This window comes from Nicotiana sylvestris, chromosome 8, assembly GCF_000393655.2.
Source record: "Nicotiana sylvestris chromosome 8, ASM39365v2, whole genome shotgun sequence".
Lineage (NCBI taxonomy): Eukaryota > Viridiplantae > Streptophyta > Magnoliopsida > Solanales > Solanaceae > Nicotiana > Nicotiana sylvestris.
The window spans coordinates 212,590,416-212,612,944 of record NC_091064.1 but is presented as its reverse complement, the minus strand read 5'-3'; the positions used below and the strand labels follow the sequence as shown (position 1 = coordinate 212,612,944).

The 22,529-nt window shown below is 36.5% G+C and overlaps 1 protein-coding gene across 7 annotated transcripts; it reads right to left on the bottom strand.

Moving 5' to 3' along the window:
• Positions 1–675: 675 nt before the first annotated feature.
• Positions 676–22,245, bottom strand: LOC104221360 (protein unc-13 homolog). Of its 7 annotated transcripts, none has more exons than XM_009772421.2 (26): positions 21,837–22,244; positions 21,114–21,178; positions 19,988–20,240; positions 19,773–19,839; positions 19,438–19,600; positions 17,973–18,140; positions 17,138–17,212; positions 16,842–17,051; positions 16,671–16,772; positions 13,988–14,218; positions 13,799–13,879; positions 11,521–11,604; positions 11,253–11,438; positions 11,014–11,169; positions 9,724–9,816; positions 9,186–9,257; positions 8,420–8,537; positions 7,411–7,583; positions 5,305–5,389; positions 4,788–4,925; positions 3,006–3,112; positions 2,771–2,848; positions 2,599–2,694; positions 1,991–2,086; positions 1,712–1,895; positions 676–1,141 (listed from the first exon to the last, which is right to left on the bottom strand). In XM_009772421.2, the coding sequence occupies exons 1-26, from the start codon at positions 22,015–22,017 to the stop codon at positions 972–974; spliced, it is 3,432 nt and encodes a 1,143-aa protein (XP_009770723.1). In that variant the 5' UTR covers positions 22,018–22,244; the 3' UTR covers positions 676–971. The 7 variants fall into 7 exon arrangements, 3 of the variants coding, with proteins under 3 accessions (XP_009770723.1, XP_009770724.1, XP_009770725.1); XM_009772422.2 differs by having other exon boundaries at positions 19,988–20,234; XR_709703.2 differs by lacking the exons at positions 676–1,141; positions 1,712–1,895 and adding an exon at positions 2,166–2,461 and having other exon boundaries at positions 21,837–22,245.
• Between the last annotated feature and the right edge of the window lie 284 nt (positions 22,246–22,529).

Below are 22,529 nucleotides of genomic sequence, written 5' to 3'. Positions count from 1 at the left end.
GAACTTAAATTTGCCACGACACCACATAAGTTGTCATTTAGTCAAGTGCATTCAATAATTTATATATATTTCAAGTGTAATATTTTGACGGAGGAGATTCAATTGAACCCCTCCACTAGAGATAGCTTTGTACTAGTAAAAATCTTTAAGAAACTTTTATAGGGGTATTATCACTTTTATCCGTGCCAGAAACTATTTATATTAGGTAGCCAAAAAAGTGTATAAAATTTGTATGATTTTTATATATAACATACAAAAATTTTATACATATAAACATATATATACACATACATTTTTCAACTATTATTTTTTAGGGCGACTATACAATGACATTTTCTCTTCTTTTTTTTTTTCTTACTTTGGGTTTTTATTTATTTATAAACATTTTGCATTATGCAGAGCTAAAGAACAAGTCATGATAATAGTCGACGGTACTAATAAATGAAGGGAGACCCAATTATAAGGGCACGTACTGATAATTCTACTCTTTTGAATTATTAGATCCCCATTATTTTCAAACTTAAAAAAAGTAGGAGCAATCCTGCAACAATGGCAGGCGGCGGAGAGAACTACCTGAACAGGTTGTGATGGAATAGAAAGAACATGTCAAATTTCATTAATATGCTGTGTTAGATAGGCATCATGTTCATTTCTTAGGTATATGTAGGCATAATATAATCTGGGAATGTTTCTTTCAGTTTTATTTTGAGCCCCAGAGTTAATAACATCGATCTACAACCTCACAGTTAGAAGCAAACATGGCAAAATTTTCTGAGCATACTCCCTAATGGAGTGTTACCTCTGTCTTATGAGCAAATGGTTTTCTTTGACATACAAGCACTTTTCACACCGTCATACAGCTCTAATTTAAAATGCAGTTAACATTTCCGACACTTTTTGTGCAGCATATAGAGAGCATTGTTTATAGAACCAGTCGTCGGACGGATAGCACCAAGAATAGGATAGCATCATCACCATCCCACATGCCTAAAATCTGATGTTGCTTCCTGGATTTTCTTCTTAAAAGATCTGAAACTGCTACTTCCTTTGTCAGACCAACGAAACGAAGCACTCCTTTTGATAAGGTCGGCCATAAGTGGCGACTTCACAGAGGCATCCTCCGTTGCAGCCTCATCATACACTGCACTCCAAAAATTGGATTTCAGCAGCAGAAAATACTAAACCATCCAAACTTGTGTCAAAATGGCAATATTCCAAGAAAATCATGCGATCAACAGACCACTATAGAGCACAAACGAACCCTAATTTCAGATAGTTCTTGAAATGAAATACAGAATGGAAGTCCATGCAGAGGATAGTTCATTAACTTTTAGTAGTCGAAGTTGATGTTGAAAAAGAGTATTTGGAATACGTATTGTTTATGGCCAAATGGGGGAAATTCAAGGAAAGGTAAGATAGACAGTGATTTATAAAAATGCAAACCTCAAATTTCCCCGTATTTCAAAAGTTAGGACATAAACATTCAACAGCCCCCTTCTTACTCTTACACTCTAATTGATTATCTTTTGTTCTTTTTTTTCTATGCATTTCAAAACACACTTAATTACTACTGAGTCCTCCGTTTGACTGCAGTATTAACCAAGTTCATAATCCATTAGTTGACAATATAATAAAGATCTTCAATCGCTCAAAGCCTCATATTGGCATTTTGGAAAACCATAAAAAACTAGTAGAATTAGAAAGGGCGCACCTGATGATGCTGGAAGGTGATAATGCAGCTTCAAGAATTTCGAAGCTTCTCTCTCCTTCTTGTGACATAAAACACGTATCAAGGTGTGTGCATCTCCCAGATGTCTGTGCCCATATTTATGTGCTTCAAGTCCTATTGAACTGTGTTCACTAGAAGTCATCAACAATTGGATCACAGATTCAGCCTGCTAATAAAAACCAATGAATCAAAAAGGTCCTACAGTATGCATATACACACACATATAAATAGGCCAAAAGCTTTAATCAGTTGTTAACAAACCCGGAGAGAAAATAAACTGAGAATTTGATGAGCGAATCTTGCTTCCTCTTCAACTAATGATCGGGGAAGCCCTTCCCCCTCAGCAACAAACAAGTCCTAGAAAGTGAAAGAAACATAAATTTTGTTTCTGAACACATAGTTACTGAATACAGATTTAGCTGAGAACTAAACATACTGGAAGGAAAAGATCAATGAAGGCAAGACTAGCTGAGATTAAGTACATCACTGTTGGAATTTGGATATATTTATATGACATCCAGTGTGCACTAAGTTCTGATCAGAAACTTGTACATCAATATTGGATTAGGGTGAGATTCAGAACTTATGACACATCCTGTTTAAAAGAAGGAATCCAGTGACCAACTATATGAGCATGAGGCAAACGAAGTCTTCAACATTTGTTTTCCCGTGTAAATCACTTTTTCATTCCGGCATCATTTTGAATTGGAAAAGTACTCCATGGAAAGTATTCTATGCAAGTGAAATTGCAAGGAGTTTTAGTAGCAATCATGTTAGTCAGTCCTCAAAAATAACTTGTGCTAAATAACTTATGCTGCTTGAGAGCATAATGACCACTAGTAACAAGAAGGTTAGGAGAGTATACTTACTTTTAATATATTGAGGTCATCTTCCATCATGACAACATCAAAATCAGAAAATGCACATGAAGGCCCTCCATCTAGTAACACCCAAGCATAACCTTCCTATCCAGTGAAATCAGAGAGTCGGAACTGGACAAATGGAATCATTAATAGAAAATTCATGAGAATGAGATTGTACCAGAGATGCCTTAAAAATACTTTTCACTACAATGTCTCTGAGGGTGTCATCAATCAGAGCGCAAACATTATTGAGGACCTAAAAAACAAAACATGTAATGAATAAAGTTAGCTTGAAAAGATCCAACGTTCAGACCAGGCATTCAATGAAAATATGCAATCCCTTGATCTTTTTCTTTCCTGTATTTAGAGATACAGAGGAGAATGTGGGAATAGAGAAATATTGAATGTCTTACTCTATCAAACTGTGGAAGCGTAGTTTCCAGTCGTGCACCCTCAACACCACCGTGATATAAATTAAATATGAATGGTTCTCTCAAGTCCCAAAACACAACCCTAGCTCCTAAAAATCACACAAGAATAGCTCAGGTTAACAGCTACTCCAAGTGCTAAGATCTTTAGAAAAGCCAGGGAATAAATAAATAAACAAGGGAGGTCCCCTAATGACGGATCCTGATAAAACTTTGCAAAAGAACAAAACGAAACTTGTTTTGCCTTCAAAACTCAGAAAGCAAATAACACTACATTCAAATCTAAGAAGAGAATAATTGATCAAAAAAAGTCGCATAGCATGTATTGATAATATAAATTTGGGGGGGGGGGGGGGGGTTCCATTAAAGAGCTTCTGAGCATACCAAGATCGTCTATCTAGAAAATTAAGTAAACAGTGAGAGCAGTCAGTTCTATTGATTGTTCACATTGAATGCACACACGAAACTCTCTCGTTTAAAATCAAGCTTTCACAAATTTAAGTTGAAGCACCAAACATAGGCTTTGACTGATTCCACTTGTTTGCAAGATGCCAATTTTACCATTTTATAAACAAATGACCATTTGGACATACTAATCGTGGCATTTAAGATTTAACAGGACATCATTACTCTATAATAGAAAGAAAAGAAAAAAGAATGATAAACCAAAAACTCAAAGCACGATCAAGAAGCAAACTGTAACCATCACTTTTATAGCAATTGGGTCGTTCAATATTTTAACTACCAAAAGCCACCAAACCATCGAAGAATTCCCTTGTCAATTCAATTTGCTCAAGCACTTTATAAAGCATATGCCCAAAAGAACCTTCCAACAGCACCTATGGAGGCTTTCGGTCGCAAGTTGAATATTCAGAAGATAAAGCCTCTTCTCGAGAGGAAATCATTAAATAGATAGCTAAATCCAAAAATGGTTTACGCACGAGCATGATAAACGCTTTGGAGATCTTTGAGAAGGTGCATTCCCTAATACTGCAAGGAGCTCCAACAGTCAAAAACTTGAGGCTGTTCGACTAAACTTTTTAGGGGTAATAATGGCCTACGGATGTTCTCAATAACTTGCTGCCAACCTTTGCATTCGTCAGGATACTGTATGCCCAGGGAGATCCCTAAATATTAGACACCTAGTTAGGCTCGGGCAACCTTATCCTTAGTTTTCAAAGATTCTCAGTTAAATTTGATGAAAAGTCAGCATGAATACTTCATAGTTCCCTCTTGTACGTCAAAGTTATTTGTCAATAAAACCAAGATATGTTTGTGTCATAACTTTCACTCCATGTTTCAACTGAAAAGTCTTCATGACTTGAAAGAGAGATAACAGCCTCCTCTTAACATGTTCTGCAAAATACTCCCCCCTCAGATCAGCACAGGAGCATGTCTATGATGGTTAACAGAGGAAAAGATAGATTCCCCATCATAGGCTCCAGTACCCAAATCAGAACAGAAGCAAGCAAATAGACTTTCATGGACTGATATGGTGATACAATAACCTTTGTATTACCTTTTGGATAAATAATTCAATAACGTTTACTCAACAACATCTAATCAGCACCTTCTATTGCAGAAATCAAATGCTACGAAAGGAAACTTTGTTACATATAAGAAGACCCACATAGCAATTCCTTGAACACTGACCACACTAGGAATTACATTGTCATATTTATTGGAAGATGCCAATATGCTGTTAAACACTACAGACTAAGTGTAAGTCCGCTACCACTAAATAAAACCAGGATAGAGCGTACTTACCCACTAACTCACAAGTTTTCCTGATAGCATCAGCGGCGCTATCTCGGATGCAGTCAAAGGTGGCAACAAAAAGCTCATCGACTGACTCGCTACACATTTCCAAAATCCCATTCCAAGTCCAACGAGGATCCACATCAGCTGAAGGTAACAAGAATGAACATCAGTAAGATAGCCATTCAAAGGTAGATATTCCTCAGATGATTCCTCAACTCATCGAATAAGTGGACAAATGTATGAAGCTTAAACTGAAATTTGCATTCCTTGCACGAGAGAAAATACCAGACAGAATAAACCACTTAACTAGTATCTAAAGAAAACCCCTAAAAGGTTGAGGTAAGTTTATAAATCACTACAATCTGCACGGGTAACTTTCAAATGACTCAGTATAAGATATCCTCCGATAATTAAGTAAGCAACTAACTACAACACTTCCGAAGAATATGGATGAGAGAATAGGACTACCTTCAAATAATGCTAAACTATACTTTGTAAAAGTACAGATAGATGCTGAACTTACGGCATGTCTGATCTTTAAGAAGTCTAACAGCCGACCACGACTCCCTAATACCATCCTCAAGGGTGGAAATTTTCTTCTGCATATACTGCATGAGAAAGTAATCAGGAAAAATAGTAGTTTCTGTGACTAAACAACGTTACAGAGAACCACCAAAAGCAAGGAAAAGAAGCAGCAGAGAAGATATAAGTAAATTTGAACAAATGAGTCTTCCACAGTTATATAGTAAGTTATAAAAGAAAAGGTAAGCAGCTCAAACTAGAGAATCAATGACAATATTGAAAGAAAAAAGGATCCTAAGTAGGAGCATGTATGGATATCCTTTGATCAAGAAATGTGAAAATTTTGCCAGACATCACATTAAAATTTTAGATTTTCTTTTCCGTTTCTAGGTGAAAGGATTGGGAGGGACGGGGCTATAGGGGGACATAGCTATACAATATCAAGTAACTTAAGAGATTTTAGCATAAGTTGGGCCAAAAACTGAATCCCATATCGTGTAACAATCAAATGAAAAAATAAAGAATTTTGTTCTCATTTGTAAGCGTGAAATTGACGTGTTGGGTCACTCTGACATCTTTGATTAATTATTTTTGATAAGGAAAGAGAAATTATAAATGGACCCACATCTTTGATTAATATTTTGTCTCAAAATGGGTACATCACAATTTTCCTCAAATCATCACAATGCATATTGTCGTGCCCCTAAGCCTGAGTCTTTGTAGATCTTTAAAGATGACGATAAATCCTTCATAACTTTATAAGAGTTCATATCCATTTAAATATTTCAAATCTGGAGACCATGATGATCACGAAACAATCGGAAACGACACATTATTAGTGGTTCAGGATAACAATATCACATATGGTCAAGAAACCTTTGTGCCACAACCATTCAAAGTTGCAACATCAGGAAAGTTCAGAGGTTGTTATTCAATATTGGCCTGTGTGCATTGGTTGTATACCAGAGTATCCACATCTGAAGGATTCAATGTTTCTAGAGACTGCACTTTTTTCAACTCACTTCATAAAACTAAAATAAGAACTAGCAACAAATAAATGCAGATTTAGCAGACAGTGAAAGCTATTTTAGATTTCAAAATGACAATCCATCAATCAACTGAGCCTCAACCCAAAATTAGTTAGGGTCATTATCATGAATCCTTTGAATCCATACCACTCCATTCACATTCATTTCATTCCAATACTAAAAAATTTAACTACGAAGGAAATTAGAGTTTCTTCAAAACTAGAGCTTTTTGTATCTCACAATTTATTCCTACATGGGCATAGAAATCTCAATCTAAAACAAAAGAATCCTGAGAGATACCAAATGTATTCCAAGTGAAGCAACAAGTAAGCTTTAGTAGCTAATTTCCAAAGCTACTATCATCAATGTGGAACGGGATATCACAAGAACACTGAAAAAAAACTAGTGACAACTCCTTTCTCACATGGAGTTGTTATAACGAGGTCAATTTGTTGGGAGATGTCCACTTTCAAATGAACGATCTGACTAGGTCTTAGCAATAAATATACAATTGCCCCCGGGGTTATAGCCTAGTGGTAAGAGTGGGACGCATGATGTGTGGGTGAAGGGCATGTCACGAGTTCGACCCCTGCCACAGACAAAATCCTGGTATTTAAGTGGAGAAGGATAGAGAGACAGGACCATTATCTGCCAAGTCTCTAATCGTGCGCCATTGGCCCTCAGAGATATCTGGGTAATCACATAAAAAAATAAAAAAATATACAATTCTAAAGATGTAAATCCAAAGAAAATGGATCTTGGGCCTAACGCAACCTTAAAAACTGGCGCATGAGATGAGGATTGTCGTAGACCGTACAAGGAGACAACAACTCATTTCCTCATCCAATGTGATATACTCTGACACCCCTTGCACGGCTAGATGAGTTTAACTCATACGAAAGATGTACATTGGGCCTAACTCAACTTAAAACCTAGCTCATGAGGGGAGGATTACCCAAGACTATATACAAACACCGGATGGATGACAAAATGAAAACAAATACAGCAAAACCACTCATCTTCTTCAGTAAGCCAACTGAAAGTTAGAAAACCATCACATGGTAGAAGCTTGCACTCACTTGAAGGGTGTTCATTCTGACACAAAGCTTGGAAGTTGTCAAGGCGTCCAACTTCTTATTCACCGCATTATCAAGAACAACAGATTCAACCAACTTTTTCTTGGCGCTCGGAAATGCCGTCTCCTTGTAACGAGTCAAGGGAGGAGCAGGAGGATAAAGATTGTGCTTGTCCACTGCACCATTCAAAAGTTTGTAATTGATATCAAATAAGAGCTATGGAAATTAATATGCTGATATGAGTGTTAAGGCTGAATACTCGATGCAGAAGATTAATTAGCAAAACAAATTTTCCTTTGAAAGCGCTAGATTGCTCTAGTGCTTAGAAGTGTACTATCTCTTGCTGTGCACAAGAAGACAGGAGAAGTCCTTTACTAGCCAAACTCAAAATCTATGTAGCAATCACCTAACCAATATTCTCTAAACATGTCCTTCTGGAAATCGTTAGTCACCCAATTACTTCACGATCTCCTCATGTAACAGGAATGAATTCACAAACCCAGTATTTATAAAAGAGAAGATGAAAGCAAAGAGTCAATAGTTTTGGTAACATAACATAAGGCCCTGCAAAACCAAAAAGAAGACTCCACATTAAGGATTTATACCATGTTTAGAAGAACAGTGAATCAACTGTGTTCAGGGCAGTTGACAAATTCAGCCACATCACCTACATCAGATGACCACCAACATTCACATGTCTGTATGCACTTATTGATCAAGACCCTAAGTTTTTTTATCATCCTTAGGGACAGCACCAACTTTTTGGGTAGAACTTTTTTTGATAACCAATAAATACCCGAGGACCAGTGGTGCACGGTCCGAAACTCTATGGATAATGTACCCCCCCCCCCCTACCAACTTTTTGGGTAAAAAAATTTTGGAGGCAAAAAAAAAACAGATTCTATCTAGACAGATGTTCCACTGGCAGTGGCACTGTGCCCTAGAATGGTTATAATTCGAGTAGAAGCAACAAAAATACAAACACTTAATGGATTTCCAAGAATCACGCTACCTAACTGGTTAACCACTTTTTGCAAGTAGGCATCCAACGTGTGAAATATTATGGAAAGCAAAGCCTGCAAGTGCGTGATATCCACTGGAAGCCTCAGCTCAAAAAATTGATCAACAGTCTGCAAATCAACTCAGGAGATGATTTCCAGAGAAAATAGCAAAACAAAATAAGCAAATAAACAGTATAGCAACTAACAAAGCAGGATATACCTTAAATAACTTGAAAGATAAGAGTAGAGCAGCAAGGACATGATAAAGCATAATAAAAAATATAAAAACTCAGCAAACACACGGACCTAGCAATCTCTTGAAGATAGAGATGCATGAAGGTTACAGACTAGCATTCGTGCGTGTGCTAAAATGCGGAGCAACTAAACTATATAAAAAACAACGTATCTAACACAAAAGTCAATATGAATGGGTTAATTTATCCAATGTTTCATTTTTTACTATTAAGTTCATTATTGGCTAAACAAGATTTTAAAAAAAAAAAAAAAAACTTGATAATTGAAGACTCTTTATCCCAACCAGCAGAAAGAATATAATATACTATATGTGCATGCATTATTCCTCTTGGTGGCTTCACCATGATATATCTTTGCTAAAAAATCTTTTACTGCCTAGTCAAAATTGCAATTTCTATGCATCAAGTGGTGTAATGCAATATGTCTTTCATGATATTCCCTCCACCAATCTTCAGTGAGACTGGAAGGCAAAGTCATAATTTATCAAAAGAAAAGAATAACATCAATAATTAAGGGGCATACCTCCTCTATAATTCTAAATACTTCTACAGCTGAAGCTGCTTGTTTCTGCTGATGTGATAGGGGTTCCCAGTTCTGTGATTAAGACAAGACAATCTTAAAGTTTAAACTACATAAAAGATTTGCTAGCAAGAAACAAATTGCCAAAAACGACAACATCTTAACTGCTATTTTCAACCAGAAGATAGCAGCAAGATATTTGCTTAAGTGGAAATATACGAGCACAATGACTAAATGGAAGTTCGGATGAAAGAAAACACCTATGTGTAGTTTAATCCAATGTTGCTCAGACTCTTCAAAAATGCAGCCGGATGCGTAAATACATATTTGCTTATGGGATGAATTTTGTGCTAAAATTGCTAAATAGGACCTAAGATTAAAAAAAAAACTATGTATAACTGGCAACCAGATTATTCTGACTAAAGGCACTCAGCTAAGGAAGCAAACACCATTATCATGTCTTTTTATATGCTTTTAGCATTCAGAACCAGACTAACTTTAACTATGTTACAACCAACTTAGAATCTTTTAAAAGGCTAACCTCGAGATCAGCAGCACGCCCAGTCCATTCAAGTATCCTCGCATGCTGAGCAATCACCCAATCAAGAATAATCGGCCTTGCGATTTCTCCAATCTGCAATCCATGAAAACAAGAGCAACAGAAAACCTCTTATTATAGTTTCAGAAGAGTACAACAACAACAACAAACCCAGTAGTTTCCCACAAGTGGAGTCTGGGGAAGGTAAGATGTACGCAGCCTTACCCCTACCCCTGGAAGGGCAGAGAGGTTGTTTCCGATAGACCCTCGGCTAGAGAACGACTGAAAAAGAAAAGGTAATTGCAACAAGTAGGAATAACAGCAAGATGAGATCCAATTAAAAGACAGCTAGAGATTTATAATTGCTTATCGGCAGAATCTGTGCTCTTAAACATGTCACAGTTTGCAAAACATTAACTAGTCTCTTCTTATCATTTAACCATTTCATGTAGGATAGCAGAAAAGTCAAGCTCTGTTGTAACTCATCACAAGATAAGCTGAAAATTAACCATCACAGTCAAACGCAAAGAGAAGTGTCAAGTTCTGCTTAGAGAAGCAACTTTTTCAACTTAAGCACAAATTCCCCATAAAAGAAGCTTTAATGAAGTAAGGCACAAATGAAAAAAATTAAAAGATAACTATGTAATGCAGAATAACTACAAACACATGCAACAATTCTACGGTCAGAGGAATTGAAAACACCGCAGTAAAGTGAAACATTGAGTAAAACTAGCATTAATCAAGTTCAAAACCCATTTTAAAAATTTTTTACTTTAGATATGAAGGTATAGTTTAACATTGTTAACTTACATTTAGCGACTAGCCATTAAGATATTCATCCATAACAGTTCCATTGAAATTAATATATCACTTTGCCAAAAGTATTTTCTAGTGATAGACCACATAGACACCGAGGCACAAGTCTTAGCGGCCAGGTGTCTGGCCTCTTAAGCAAGGGAAAGTGCATAGCCTGCATGCCTAGCTTCTGGGCATGCCGCCTTTAGCAACACCATATATTACTTTTTTATGAAGGCAACACCATAGATTACGTTCCACTAACATTCTTATGGACTGAAAAATGTTCACCTGCATGTGATCGGAAAAACTCAAGAACCTAGTGGAAGTAAAATTCAGCATATTTCATTTCAATTCATTTTTATGGAAAAATTCAAGAAAGAGTAGAAACAACTAAATAACATGTGGCATCCAGGACAGCTCCAGAAGAGGAATAAGCTCATTATGCTCAATACACAGTTCCAGCAAAACATAATAGCTTTCCTAGTGCAAATTTACCTTACGCTCAAAGTCTAACATCAATGGGGAATGCATGCCATTTTCTACTGGTTCTGATGAATGGAGCTCAAGGAGATAATTCTCCAATAGAATAGCTGCAGCAAGCACCTGCTTCACATCTTCGGAAAGGCAAGATATATTCTTGAGAAATGGCTCCTACACAGCAGGATAGGAAATTTTGACTCAAAAGAACAAAAAGTAATGGTGCTGGAGATTATTATTCATCACTGAAAACTGACCAGTCTTTCACCATAAAATCTGTGCAATTTCAAAGCTGAGACTACTCCAGCTTCAGCACACCAATGCCTGAGGACCGGATGGTACACAGTTAGCTGTTTCTCAGCAATTGATTTTAATTCACTTGCAAGCAAAGCCAAAGGATGTTTCTTATCTACTTTAGATCCAGCATTTATTGCACCAGTAACCTGAGATCAAGCTAATATGTCAACTTTTTTCACAAAAAAGTCAGGTACTCTATTGTATTTGCAAAGCCATTAGATACCATACCCTCTTGCAAGCAGCTTCTGCAGACGTCTCAACATACATTCTGACTTTGCTAGCAATGATCTCATCTGAAGCATCGAGCATCAGCTGCAACAGTGTGAAGAATAACATTTTTACGATTCTAAGGAAACATTAAGGGGTCATTTGGTTTAAAGACAAGTTATGCAGGGATTAGCAATGCGGGGATTAGTAAGGCAGCGATTAATAATGTAAGGATTCGCAATGCATGAGTAATGCAAGGATTGTATAATGCAGGGATTATTTCTTGTTGATAGTTTAGTTTGATTTATTACATATATTAGTGTATGATGCATCATTTAAAATATTTATTTACTTTTTATAACAAATTAAAACATTTCTTACTAGTATGAGGGTTAGTTTAGTCATTTTGGAATTTTTAATCCATGTATTTCCAAATTCCATCCCACATAAAATAATACATAGATTCCCACATAATTATGCAGGTATTACTTTGAGGAAAACAAAAAGGAGCAACCAAATGTTGTATTAATTAATGCTGATTTTTCTGTGAAGATAAATCTCCTCAAATCCCAACCAAACATTGTCTAAGCTTATGCTAATCTAAAACCCAAACCAAACAGCCCCTAAGAATTAAGTCCAACTTATTCTTGTGAGGATCAAAAGGAGTCACAAAGAAAATAAAAGCTAAATGAATTATTTCACAACAACTAGAATTCCCCAACCCAAACTTCTAATCAAAGATAAGATGGCAAGCCCAAGGACTATAAGAAAGTCCTTTCTGTCCCTGCTTAAAAGATTATTACACAAAAGGGAATCTCCCACGTAGAGTTGATCATCGAAATACTGAATTATAGTTCTTAGGGATGGCATTGATATGCTTGAACGGGATCAGAAGATACTGTTATCTACTCAAGGGTCAAGGATGTCAGTGAAAGCAGAGAGTTCTGCAACACATCAATAAATGGTAGTGATGAAGGATACGGATGAAGAAAATGGCATTCTTTTGTCTATGGGACCAATGAGACATCTTTTTTATGTTCTTAGGTATAACTCTTTGTGGGTTTTCAATGATGGTAGCTGGTGATCAAACTTTTTAAGTTTTTATGGAAAAGAAAGATAGGTGATTCTGTCCTTTACTGTAAAATCATAGTGATCCCACTCAATGACTCTTAGTTAAATTTGTAAGTGTTTTCCCATCCTATTTGGAGACATACGGGTGCTATAAGTCAAGCCATAGTAATTTTTAGCTTAATAATCAGCCTAATAGTATGGCTGGAAGGTTATAAAATCTGGGTGTACTCTTTCAACTCCATAGAGTGAAGCACTATCTTGAGTTGATTTGATGGAAGCAGCATTGGAGGTTTAATGATAGAAAGGAAGAACTCTGGAAAAAGTTGCGACTGTAAAATATGGGATGGAGTCTCCCTGGGGTACCAAACTGGGTTTCGGTTGGTTTTACCTATTATTGGATTTGAAGCTCCCTATGGAGTAGCCATACTGAGGCAAATTAGGAATTGCCAGGATGAATTTGACTTACATACCAGCCTAAGCGTTGGGAATGGAAAAAAGATTAGACTTTGGCTGGATAAATAGCTGGAAAACACTGCCTTAAGGAGCTATTTTCCAAGATTTTTATAATCTGGTCATTGACAACACTTGTACAGTGCAAGCTGCTTCTCAGAAGGAGGATGGAATCTTCTTTTTAGAAGAAATTTCAATGATTGGGTGATTGGAAATGTGAGCTGCTTGCCACAAAAACTGAGCACAATGTTTTTTATTTAAGATAAGGAGGACAGCATATTCTGGGAAGGTAGCAAGGATAAAAGATTGTCAGTCAAGTCTTTCTACAAATTACTCTTAAAACAAAATGATCCAGTCATCAAGGAGAAGAATATGGCCTTGGAAGTCGATACGGAAAACAAGAGCCCTACTAAAGTAGCTTGTTTTGGATGGATGCCAAGTCAAGTCTTTTTTGGGTTGTATACTTGGATAACTACAAGTGGTGGATGATACATAACTTGCTTCATGGTTTTCCAAATTTTAATTTTCCTTTTTTGCTGTGGTTACAGCTTGACGCATTCTCACAGATAATGCAGTATGTACAATTGCCCATTGGGCAGCTTCCTTACAGAAAATCTAAAGGAAGAAAATAGGCAGAAGAGAGGCCAACAGGCCAAGAGGTTTCCCAAAAAGGGCAAGAGGTTATTAACATTTAGTTGCCCAGTAAAATATTGTCCATGGTTATCTTATTTCTGCTAACAGAAAAGGCACTTAATAGAAATAAATTTTCCCCAAATACCTCCATATTTCCAGACGCACCGAACTTCTGATTTCCTGCCACCAACGCCATGGATAACACCCCCTTGAAAAGACGAGGCTTCTGAAAAATGGAGGAAATTCTCATCAGACACAGAATTTTGCATGTTACACCACCATTAACAAGCCATACAACACATTAGAAAAAGAATATGCAAGCATAGAAAAGAACCTGACGAAAATGCCAATGATAATCAAGCAATTTGTTGTCACACCATAAACTAATTGACCAAAGGATAGATTGCACCAAATTTAGCCTAATCTCAGACCCATTTCGGCGAGTACAACAAACTAGGCTCTCCAAATACTTCGTTTCCTTCTTTCCAACATCTTCAGGTGACAGAATATTCCGCACTTTACGAACTGCATAGTCCAAAAGCATTGCCTCCTCTGTCCCAACAAACTTCAATCAGGAAGAAACTGCATCAGAAACCTTATCAAAGTCTACAAATAGTAACAATAACTTTACAACGATCTTGCACTCCATAATTGCTAAATGCATCAAATTATCCACAAAAGCACAGAGAGTGAAGCTCCTCATTAACAAACTTCAAGCATAAGGGGCAACACTAGAATTAGACATGCAAAATAAGAAGGCTAATATTCAGATTCTTCCTAAAGATAAAATTAAGAAAGTGCAAAAAGATTAGCAAGAACACAATCTTCAGTGAAGAAGTATGCATGCTATAGCCAAAGTAGGCTCTCTTATTGACTTGGTTGATTTGCAGCTTTAATACATGCTCAGCTCCAGCAATTTTTTTCTTTTTTGGCTAGGTGACATATCCCAAAAAAAAAGTTTTTCTCCGCTAGGTGTTCTCTCTCATTACTGTGGACTAATCCAAGTTTTAATGCTCCGACGGTCTGACCAGTTCATCAAAGTCAAAGTAGAGGCTTGACAGAAGAGCTTCTCTCAGCCCTATATTATTTTCTCTGGCCAGAGTTTTCCAAATCCAGTGATTCATGACTTGAATGGAAAGGCTAAAAACAAAGCTTTACAACTCTTCTATATCTAAATAGAGAATATACTAAGATATCTTATAAAATATTCAAGAGTAATATTTTTGCTCATGCTCAATGAATTCTAGAATGTCTGTATCTGGACACACATCCTCTCAATACACAACACGTCCCCTTAACCTCAGCGCGCAAACCAACTTGAGTTTTCTTATTAAAAACATAAAAAGCTTCCGGCGGAATTTTGTTTGGAATAATACACGGCGGAGAAAGTGTTTCTTGTACTACAGCCAGAAAAGAACCTACTCTCAATCACCAAAAACAGATTTGGTGTTGCAAATCTCCAGGACACACTACTGTAGCTTAAAGTGGCAGAACAATGACAAGAAATTCAAAATTTAGAGGAAGGCGATGATCACTGTAGAGAGGAGCAGCATCGACCGCAAGGAGAGAAAGGCTCAAATACCCGAGAGGAGGAGCAATGATCATTAAAGAGAGGAGTAAGTAGCATAACTCCGCACCTCTAGGCGTAAGCTGCTTAAATTTCTAACTAAAATGGTAAAGGCTATGATACCATGTGAAATAAAAGAGAATTTCTTATTTACTTGGTTGATTAGCAATTTACATGAGAGACTCCTCAGATAAAAGTCATAGGCTATGGTAGGAAATCATTCTCTATCCTAATAAGTGAATAAGTTATTCTTTAGTTAGATGAATCTCGTCTATTGATGCAGGGCTTTACCTGCTAGTTTTACTATACCAGCCATTTATTTCGTATTTCGTATTCTGTATTTCATATCTCTTATATTGTTGTTATTGTATTATGCATTTTTATGGTACTAATATATCGGCTCCTATTGCTTTTTTTGAGCCGAGGGTCTCCTGGAAACAGCCTCTCTACCCTTCGGGGTAGGGGTAAGGTCTGCGTACATATTACCCTCCCCAGACCCCACTTGTGGGATTATACTGGGTCGTTGTTGTTGTTGTTGTTGTTTAGTTAGATGAATCTAGAATGTGTGTACCTAGACACAAATTCTCTTAATATTCAACAATGCCAACTGGTTGATTTGTCATCCGGTAAAAAGTTCTGTTTTTAAATAAATAGGTTATTTTATAAAATCAGGCAGAGGACAGTGCAATCAAGCCAGTATAAGTACACCCATCAGAAAAATCTCGCGAAATTTCTTTGGCATATCATGATAGGGTTATGTGTTGAAGCCTCCAACTTCTTTTAGGCATCAATTAGATGTATAGCTTAACAACCACTTACAAATGCAAGTCAGAATGGTAGATGGCAAGTTATAACTTGAAAGAAAAAACAGAAAAGGAATTAAAAGAGACAATATCATGATATGGATCATTAACTTTTAATCAAAACCCGGTCAGATTGTTAAAGAACAATCATGTGGGAGGTGGGGCACCAAAGCAGCCAGGTACAACCATAAAAGAAGGTTACACATGTAATAATTTGAGAGTATGGATCCTACTGTGTCACGAACAGGGAGCACATTTTGAAACAAGAAGTTATTAAAGGGAGATTAAACACACAGGTAGCCAGCTTACTTGACATTCAGTATAGCATATAAATCTCTCCAGCCTTCTGAAACAAACTTTTTTAACATAACAAGCAGATGTTCAACTGAGTGGTAACATGGATGCCACTCAAGGTCTCATATTTTGTGCAAACAGAGGATGCAATTGAAGATTCTAGGGCTAAAATATGTCGTGATTGAAGATCAGTATGTCTTGACACATGAGTTATCCAGCCAATAATGCAACTTCATTTCCTAGGTATGGCATATGTTCATGTATTCTGTACCTAAAAATGCATCAGTAACAAGGAGAGAGAGATGGAGGAGATGGCAGAAGACTGCTTCAATAACATAGCAAAGCTCAGTTACCTGCTGAAAAAGCACCCATCCATATAACACATCATGTAACTTCTGGGTAATGCCCAACAAAGGCCATGTTGATTTGATGAGCTTTAGGATTTCATCAGCTTCCTGATGACGAGAAGCATTAAGTAACTACACTCAGAAAAACCAGCATAAAATCAAAGACACAATTGAGACCTCTATGAGCCGGCCATCTTCCAGAATGTCAAATACACCAAGGAGTAGCTTCTGATACAGCCTTATGTGAAAGGGATAACCAGCACTCCAGTAATATGTCTCGCCTTGTATACCCAGATTCCCAGGCATAGATGACAACGTCAAAGCAACATTTCTAATGGAAAATAGCACGTCTCTGCATTCAGAGGGAGACATCTTAATGTCCCATTCCTACAGCAGAATGAAGTATCTTCTCAATCTAAAACTGAAGAACAGATTTGATAAGCAATAGAAAAATGAAATGCAGGCCGACATACCTCAAAGTTCCTAATCTTTGCAAGAAGAGTTCCAACTGATTGCTCAGCAGATAAAAGTTCTTCAAGGATATTAGCCTATAAGAAGATCATCTAAAAGTTAGAATAACTAAGAACAGAGGGGTGTGATAATATTTACATTAATTGGAAATCCAGCTGGTTTATAAATAAAAACATCTCAATAATGAGATTTATGAATCCTAGATATACTCGAACTTCAGATTTTATGTTCCAGTACAAAAGATGCATCCCCAACCCACTGTTTTTCAGCTTGATAATTTGATGTCACTCAGTAATTTCTTCTTTACTTTTGAGTTTTGCTCAAACAAAATGTGCCTGTTGGTTTCGGCATATTCAACCACGAAACAGGTTTCACCTCAGATTATTACAAAAAAACTTGTGATTCCAAAATTGCAAAGACCAGCCACGTCAAGAGATCAGCCGCATACTAATATGTACCTTTAACCTTTGTACCCTCCTGAAGGAGAATCAAATTAGGTATAACCCATCACGCTAATATACTCATTTTCTCAGATCCTTGCTTTATTGATTTTCGAACATTATCAGATTGACCATTCAGTTGCTCCTTTAGATTAACAATAGATTCAATTAAGAATTACTGCCACAAACCAGAACTCTAATTTGTAGCATAATGTCAATCTGACAACTACCACTATATGGACCCACCAAATCAAAACATTTCTAAATGTGGGTAATAAGAAAAAATAGAAAGACGACTTCCATGAAGATCAAGTTATGACAGACTCTGAATCTTTTAAGAAGAAACTTTTAAGTGGAAAAAACTTGTGATGAGACAAAAGGCATTAATTAGTATTACTTGTCTGTTCTTCCATTGGATATATGACTTCTCATTCTGAAATTCAGACTTCATTGTGCCATTCAAAAGCCCCAGTGCGATTTGAGCAACATCGATCTGTCCAAATGATTTCCCAGAAGCCAAACGCACCAACTTTCGCCGAATAAGAGCATCCATTGCCTCTGAGATCTAGTGAAGAGTATATGTTAGTCATAAACAATTTAGTGGAGCAAAGTTAAAGGTGTGACAACAAAAACCCGAAAAAGAAAGAATAAAAAGAGTATACTGTCAATCAATCTGATGAAACTTCACGCATAAAGCTATGTAGACAACTCACAAATAGGTGTAGTGAGGTGAAGAGACTCATAGGACAGATTTGAGTGGAGGACGTTAACAGGAGAGATTCCAAAAAGAGGATAAGTCTATTTGCACAAATACTGGATAGGTTTAAGCTATCAACCATCGGATTTAGTTATATCCCAATTGCTGTTCTGAAGTTTAGTTTATATTTGAAGCTAAAATGTAATATAATAATCCATTCTAGGTTCTTTATCTTCATCAAAAAATAATTCATTCTAGGTCAATTTAAAAGTTCAAGATTTTAATCCGCATTCTCTCTTCAGCCATTTTTCTTTTCAAAGAAAACCTAACCATGCGGATACGGATATCTGTGTGTTGGATGAAAATTGCCATTCCTACTTTAGACTAATTAAAGCCTTTTTAGTGTTTATGTATTTTCTAGACTTGATTTCAATGGTGATCGTCATGCTTTGATCTTCTTAACTAAAACTCTACCTAACGCATTAACATCACCCTACCACCTCAAACTCATAATGCATACTACCAAATACATCTAGCCCCGAGATACACACAGTTAAACCACTCGGCTCTGGAAAGAAAAACTACTTGACTTCAGCTCTGGAAACAAAAAACTACTTGACTTCAGGAATCATCTATAACTCTCTTATAAATGAAGCATGTCATACCTCTAGCATGTCATATTTATACTCATACATTTATGGGGACTAGGAAAACTTGCCCCGAATAGTCAGAATTAAAAGTAATGACACACGGTGTTTGTGCAAACTGCAAAATTCCCCTATGAAATATGCATAATATTGCAGCTTGTTTATAGTTCTTCATGTATGTGGGCAACACACAATAAGGAAGTGGGTAGAGAGCAAACATGTCTTGGTGGAAATTGAAAAAAAGATCACTTATTTCCCAAACAAGACCAGCATCTTCCAGGCCATCCTTCAAAACAAAAATTAATTCTTCAAGAGCACCAAGGGGTGCCACCAAGTTTCATGCAATACATCATTCATAAGTAAGCATCCAATATTAGAATATTTTCTTTGGTGTATCGACAAAATTTTCCTTAAAAAGTCACCACGAAAGCTTTTTTAACCTGGCTTCAAATTGCTAAGTAGATGTCAGCAGCACTATATCTAAAATTTTAAGAAAAACAAAGACAATGACAACTTGCCTGCATTTGCGTCCTGAAAGTTTCGATGAGCTCCGTATTTCTATCAAAAGCCAATGACCCAGACATGGATCGTGAATGTCTTTTCTCCCTTCTATTCTTCAGCCCAGCCAGAAATCTAGGACTCTTCTCTTTCTTTTTAGCCTCGGCCAAGCTAATCTCAAGCCTAAAAGTTAAGTATAAGTTTTACGAGATTGAAAAAGATTCTAGTGCTAAGAAGTAACAGAAAATTAATGGCCATCAGAATGAAAAATAGCTAGTGCTAGTGCCTTCAAATAATAATTAATAAATCGCTCAATTACAAACACATGATGAAAATCATAGTTAAGAACTTTTACCCAGAGCACACCATGCAAGCAAGAAATACTTCATAGGCAGATTCACGCAGATCATCGTCCAGTAGTCCTTCAGGAAACCTAAACCTTTGTATCAGTTTACTCCAAAGATGAACATAAATAAAGATAGGATACAGACCAATGGTTCTTCCGCACGCTACAGGAGTACCAGTTGTGTGCTTTATTCTTCTTTTTGCATCATGATAATAAGCATATACCTGTTTTCAGTACAGGCATTCCTATTGATGGAAGATCAGCTAGATTAATGGGAAATGACCCTGCAGTTCCTGTAGCTTTACTGTCTACCCCATGGTCATCACCATAGAGAGAGAAATCTGCATAATCAGAATGGCATGGTCCATTGTTGTTAGAGTGATTCTTCATGATAGGAGGTGGTGCACGCTGAGGGTGGGATCCAGCTGCTTCTGGATCTGTAACAAGAAAATACACATCGCCTGTGTGCAACTGCATCTATAGAGAGTGTTACAAGAATAACATTCTGGCCATTTCAAAGGTAGAAACATAAAAAATGCAACGTGCTTTCCCAAACAGTTATTTAATCATTCTTTAATTCAATAAATTCGAGGACAAATATAACATTTCACATCAAGAATTAACAAAGATATATTTTGCATTAATTTGCTCTTATTTCTTTGATAAGTAAAGCATTAATTTGCTCATTTTAGAATGGCTATCTTAAAAGCTGAACGTGTTTCACCTATCAGAAGTCAAACAGCAGTTTATGGATCTGATCACAAGAAATTTGCCTATAGTAACAGGTGTACTAAATGGAAGAAAAAACAAAGGAAAATAAAGAAGTTGGGGAATCATAAATAGGTATACTGGCCGTATATCATCAAAATCTTATTCTTTATGCTCATCATTCACAATCTGATAGCAGGAGGTAGTTACAACTCCAATATTAATGCAGGGATAAACTTCTTTACCTTCTAATGGGTCTTTTGGCACCCAAAAATTAATAGCTTTGAAACAATAGAAAGCAACAGTTATTCATCGCAAATACTTTGATTTACTTCCCTCTACATGACATAACTTATTCCAGGGGCTAGAGCAAAGGATACGGGTTCCCGTGAACCCATTAACTTTTGCATAGATCCTGTATTTATACTAAAAAATTCATTAAAAGTATAAGAATATTTAGCTTGGAACCCAGTTCGTTGGTCCAGTTATCATGTAGATTAACTTGAGATTATTATAGGAACCCATAAGCTTAAAATTCCGGATCCGCCTCTGACTTATTCCATGGACATAGTAAATTAGAACTTCATCACCCCCACTGTAGTGGTGGTCAATTGACGACCAAAAAAAATCATAAATCCTTACTGTTTTTGGATGTCTATGATCATCGTGATACTTCTTAGCTGCTAAAGATACATCCACCACCCCACCTAATCATTCAGAGCAATGACAGTGAAACAAGAAGCTTCAGCCTTTGAATGTAAACAAACAACAGAAAACATGTTCATTCCATATAAAGAACAACAAAACAAACATCAAACCAAAAAAAATTACAATTTAAATTGACACTCCACCCCTCTGCCCCAACCTTTTTGGTACTACTACCATTTGCCGAGTCAAACTGTTATTGTTATTACCACTTTAACTCAAAGACTTATAATATTTTAACTATAGAAAAAAGCAGTGATTTTTGCACTATACTATTTGACAGGTCAAACAGTTATAACTATTACTCCAATTTATAGTCAAAACGTTTAGAATATTCTTAACTATAACAAAAAGTTCTGATTTTTAGTACCTTTCATACAGTTCTTCAATATGTAAATTTCAATTAAGAAATGAATATCGAATTAATACAAGAATAACATTTTAAACATTATGTGATGGTGATTAACACAAAGTTTATGTAAGAAAGAAGACTTTTGATACTTTGTGTTCTAAATACAAAACGTATGACATACTAAAAAGGAGATAGCATCACATAATTGCGAAGGAGGCTGTAATATATTGATGCTTTATTGTTATAAAAGGCTTTCCAAAATGGACACACACACACACACACACACAAATAAAAATAAAAATACTTACCAGATTGTACACATTCAAGGACATAATCAGCACTGATAACATCGAGATTGATGTTAGAGAGGGAGAAAGTAGGACCCGAAGGAGTTCGAATTTCTTTAATTAATCCACATGATAACAGAAACTCTAGAAGCTTCCGACGATCGTCACGATACCGTTGTAGAAGAGAATTATTTGTCTCCATCACCGGGAAAGGAGCGGTGAATTAGAAGACAAAAACCTTTGAAAATCGGCGAGCATTAGAAGGTAATCGCTTCCGGCTCTGACCGGTGAAAAGAGCCGCCGCGTACGGCGTTTCGCCGGCGAGAAGGTTGAAAAAAAGGTGGTGAGGAGCCGAAACAGACGAAAGAAATGGCACAAAGCTGGGAAAATAGTCGCCTGTTTTTTTCCGCTTTCGTTGATATCAGTTTGTCTCTTTTTCCTTTTTGCTTTTTCTCTTTTTCTTTATCACTTTTTTTTCCTGTTTCTTTTTCCTATTATTAATTTCGTTTTCCTATTTTAATTTACCAGGTCAAATTTGTTATTTTAAAGGGAGAGAGAACTACTAGGTCAAAGGAGGAGATGATGCGGACCCCAAATTCCATTTGCGTAGTTATATTTTGGTACTCCATACGTTAACTTTTATTTGGCATATTTGGACACTTCACGCACCCTTAAGAAATAATAAGTAATGTGTATAATTTATTATGATATTTA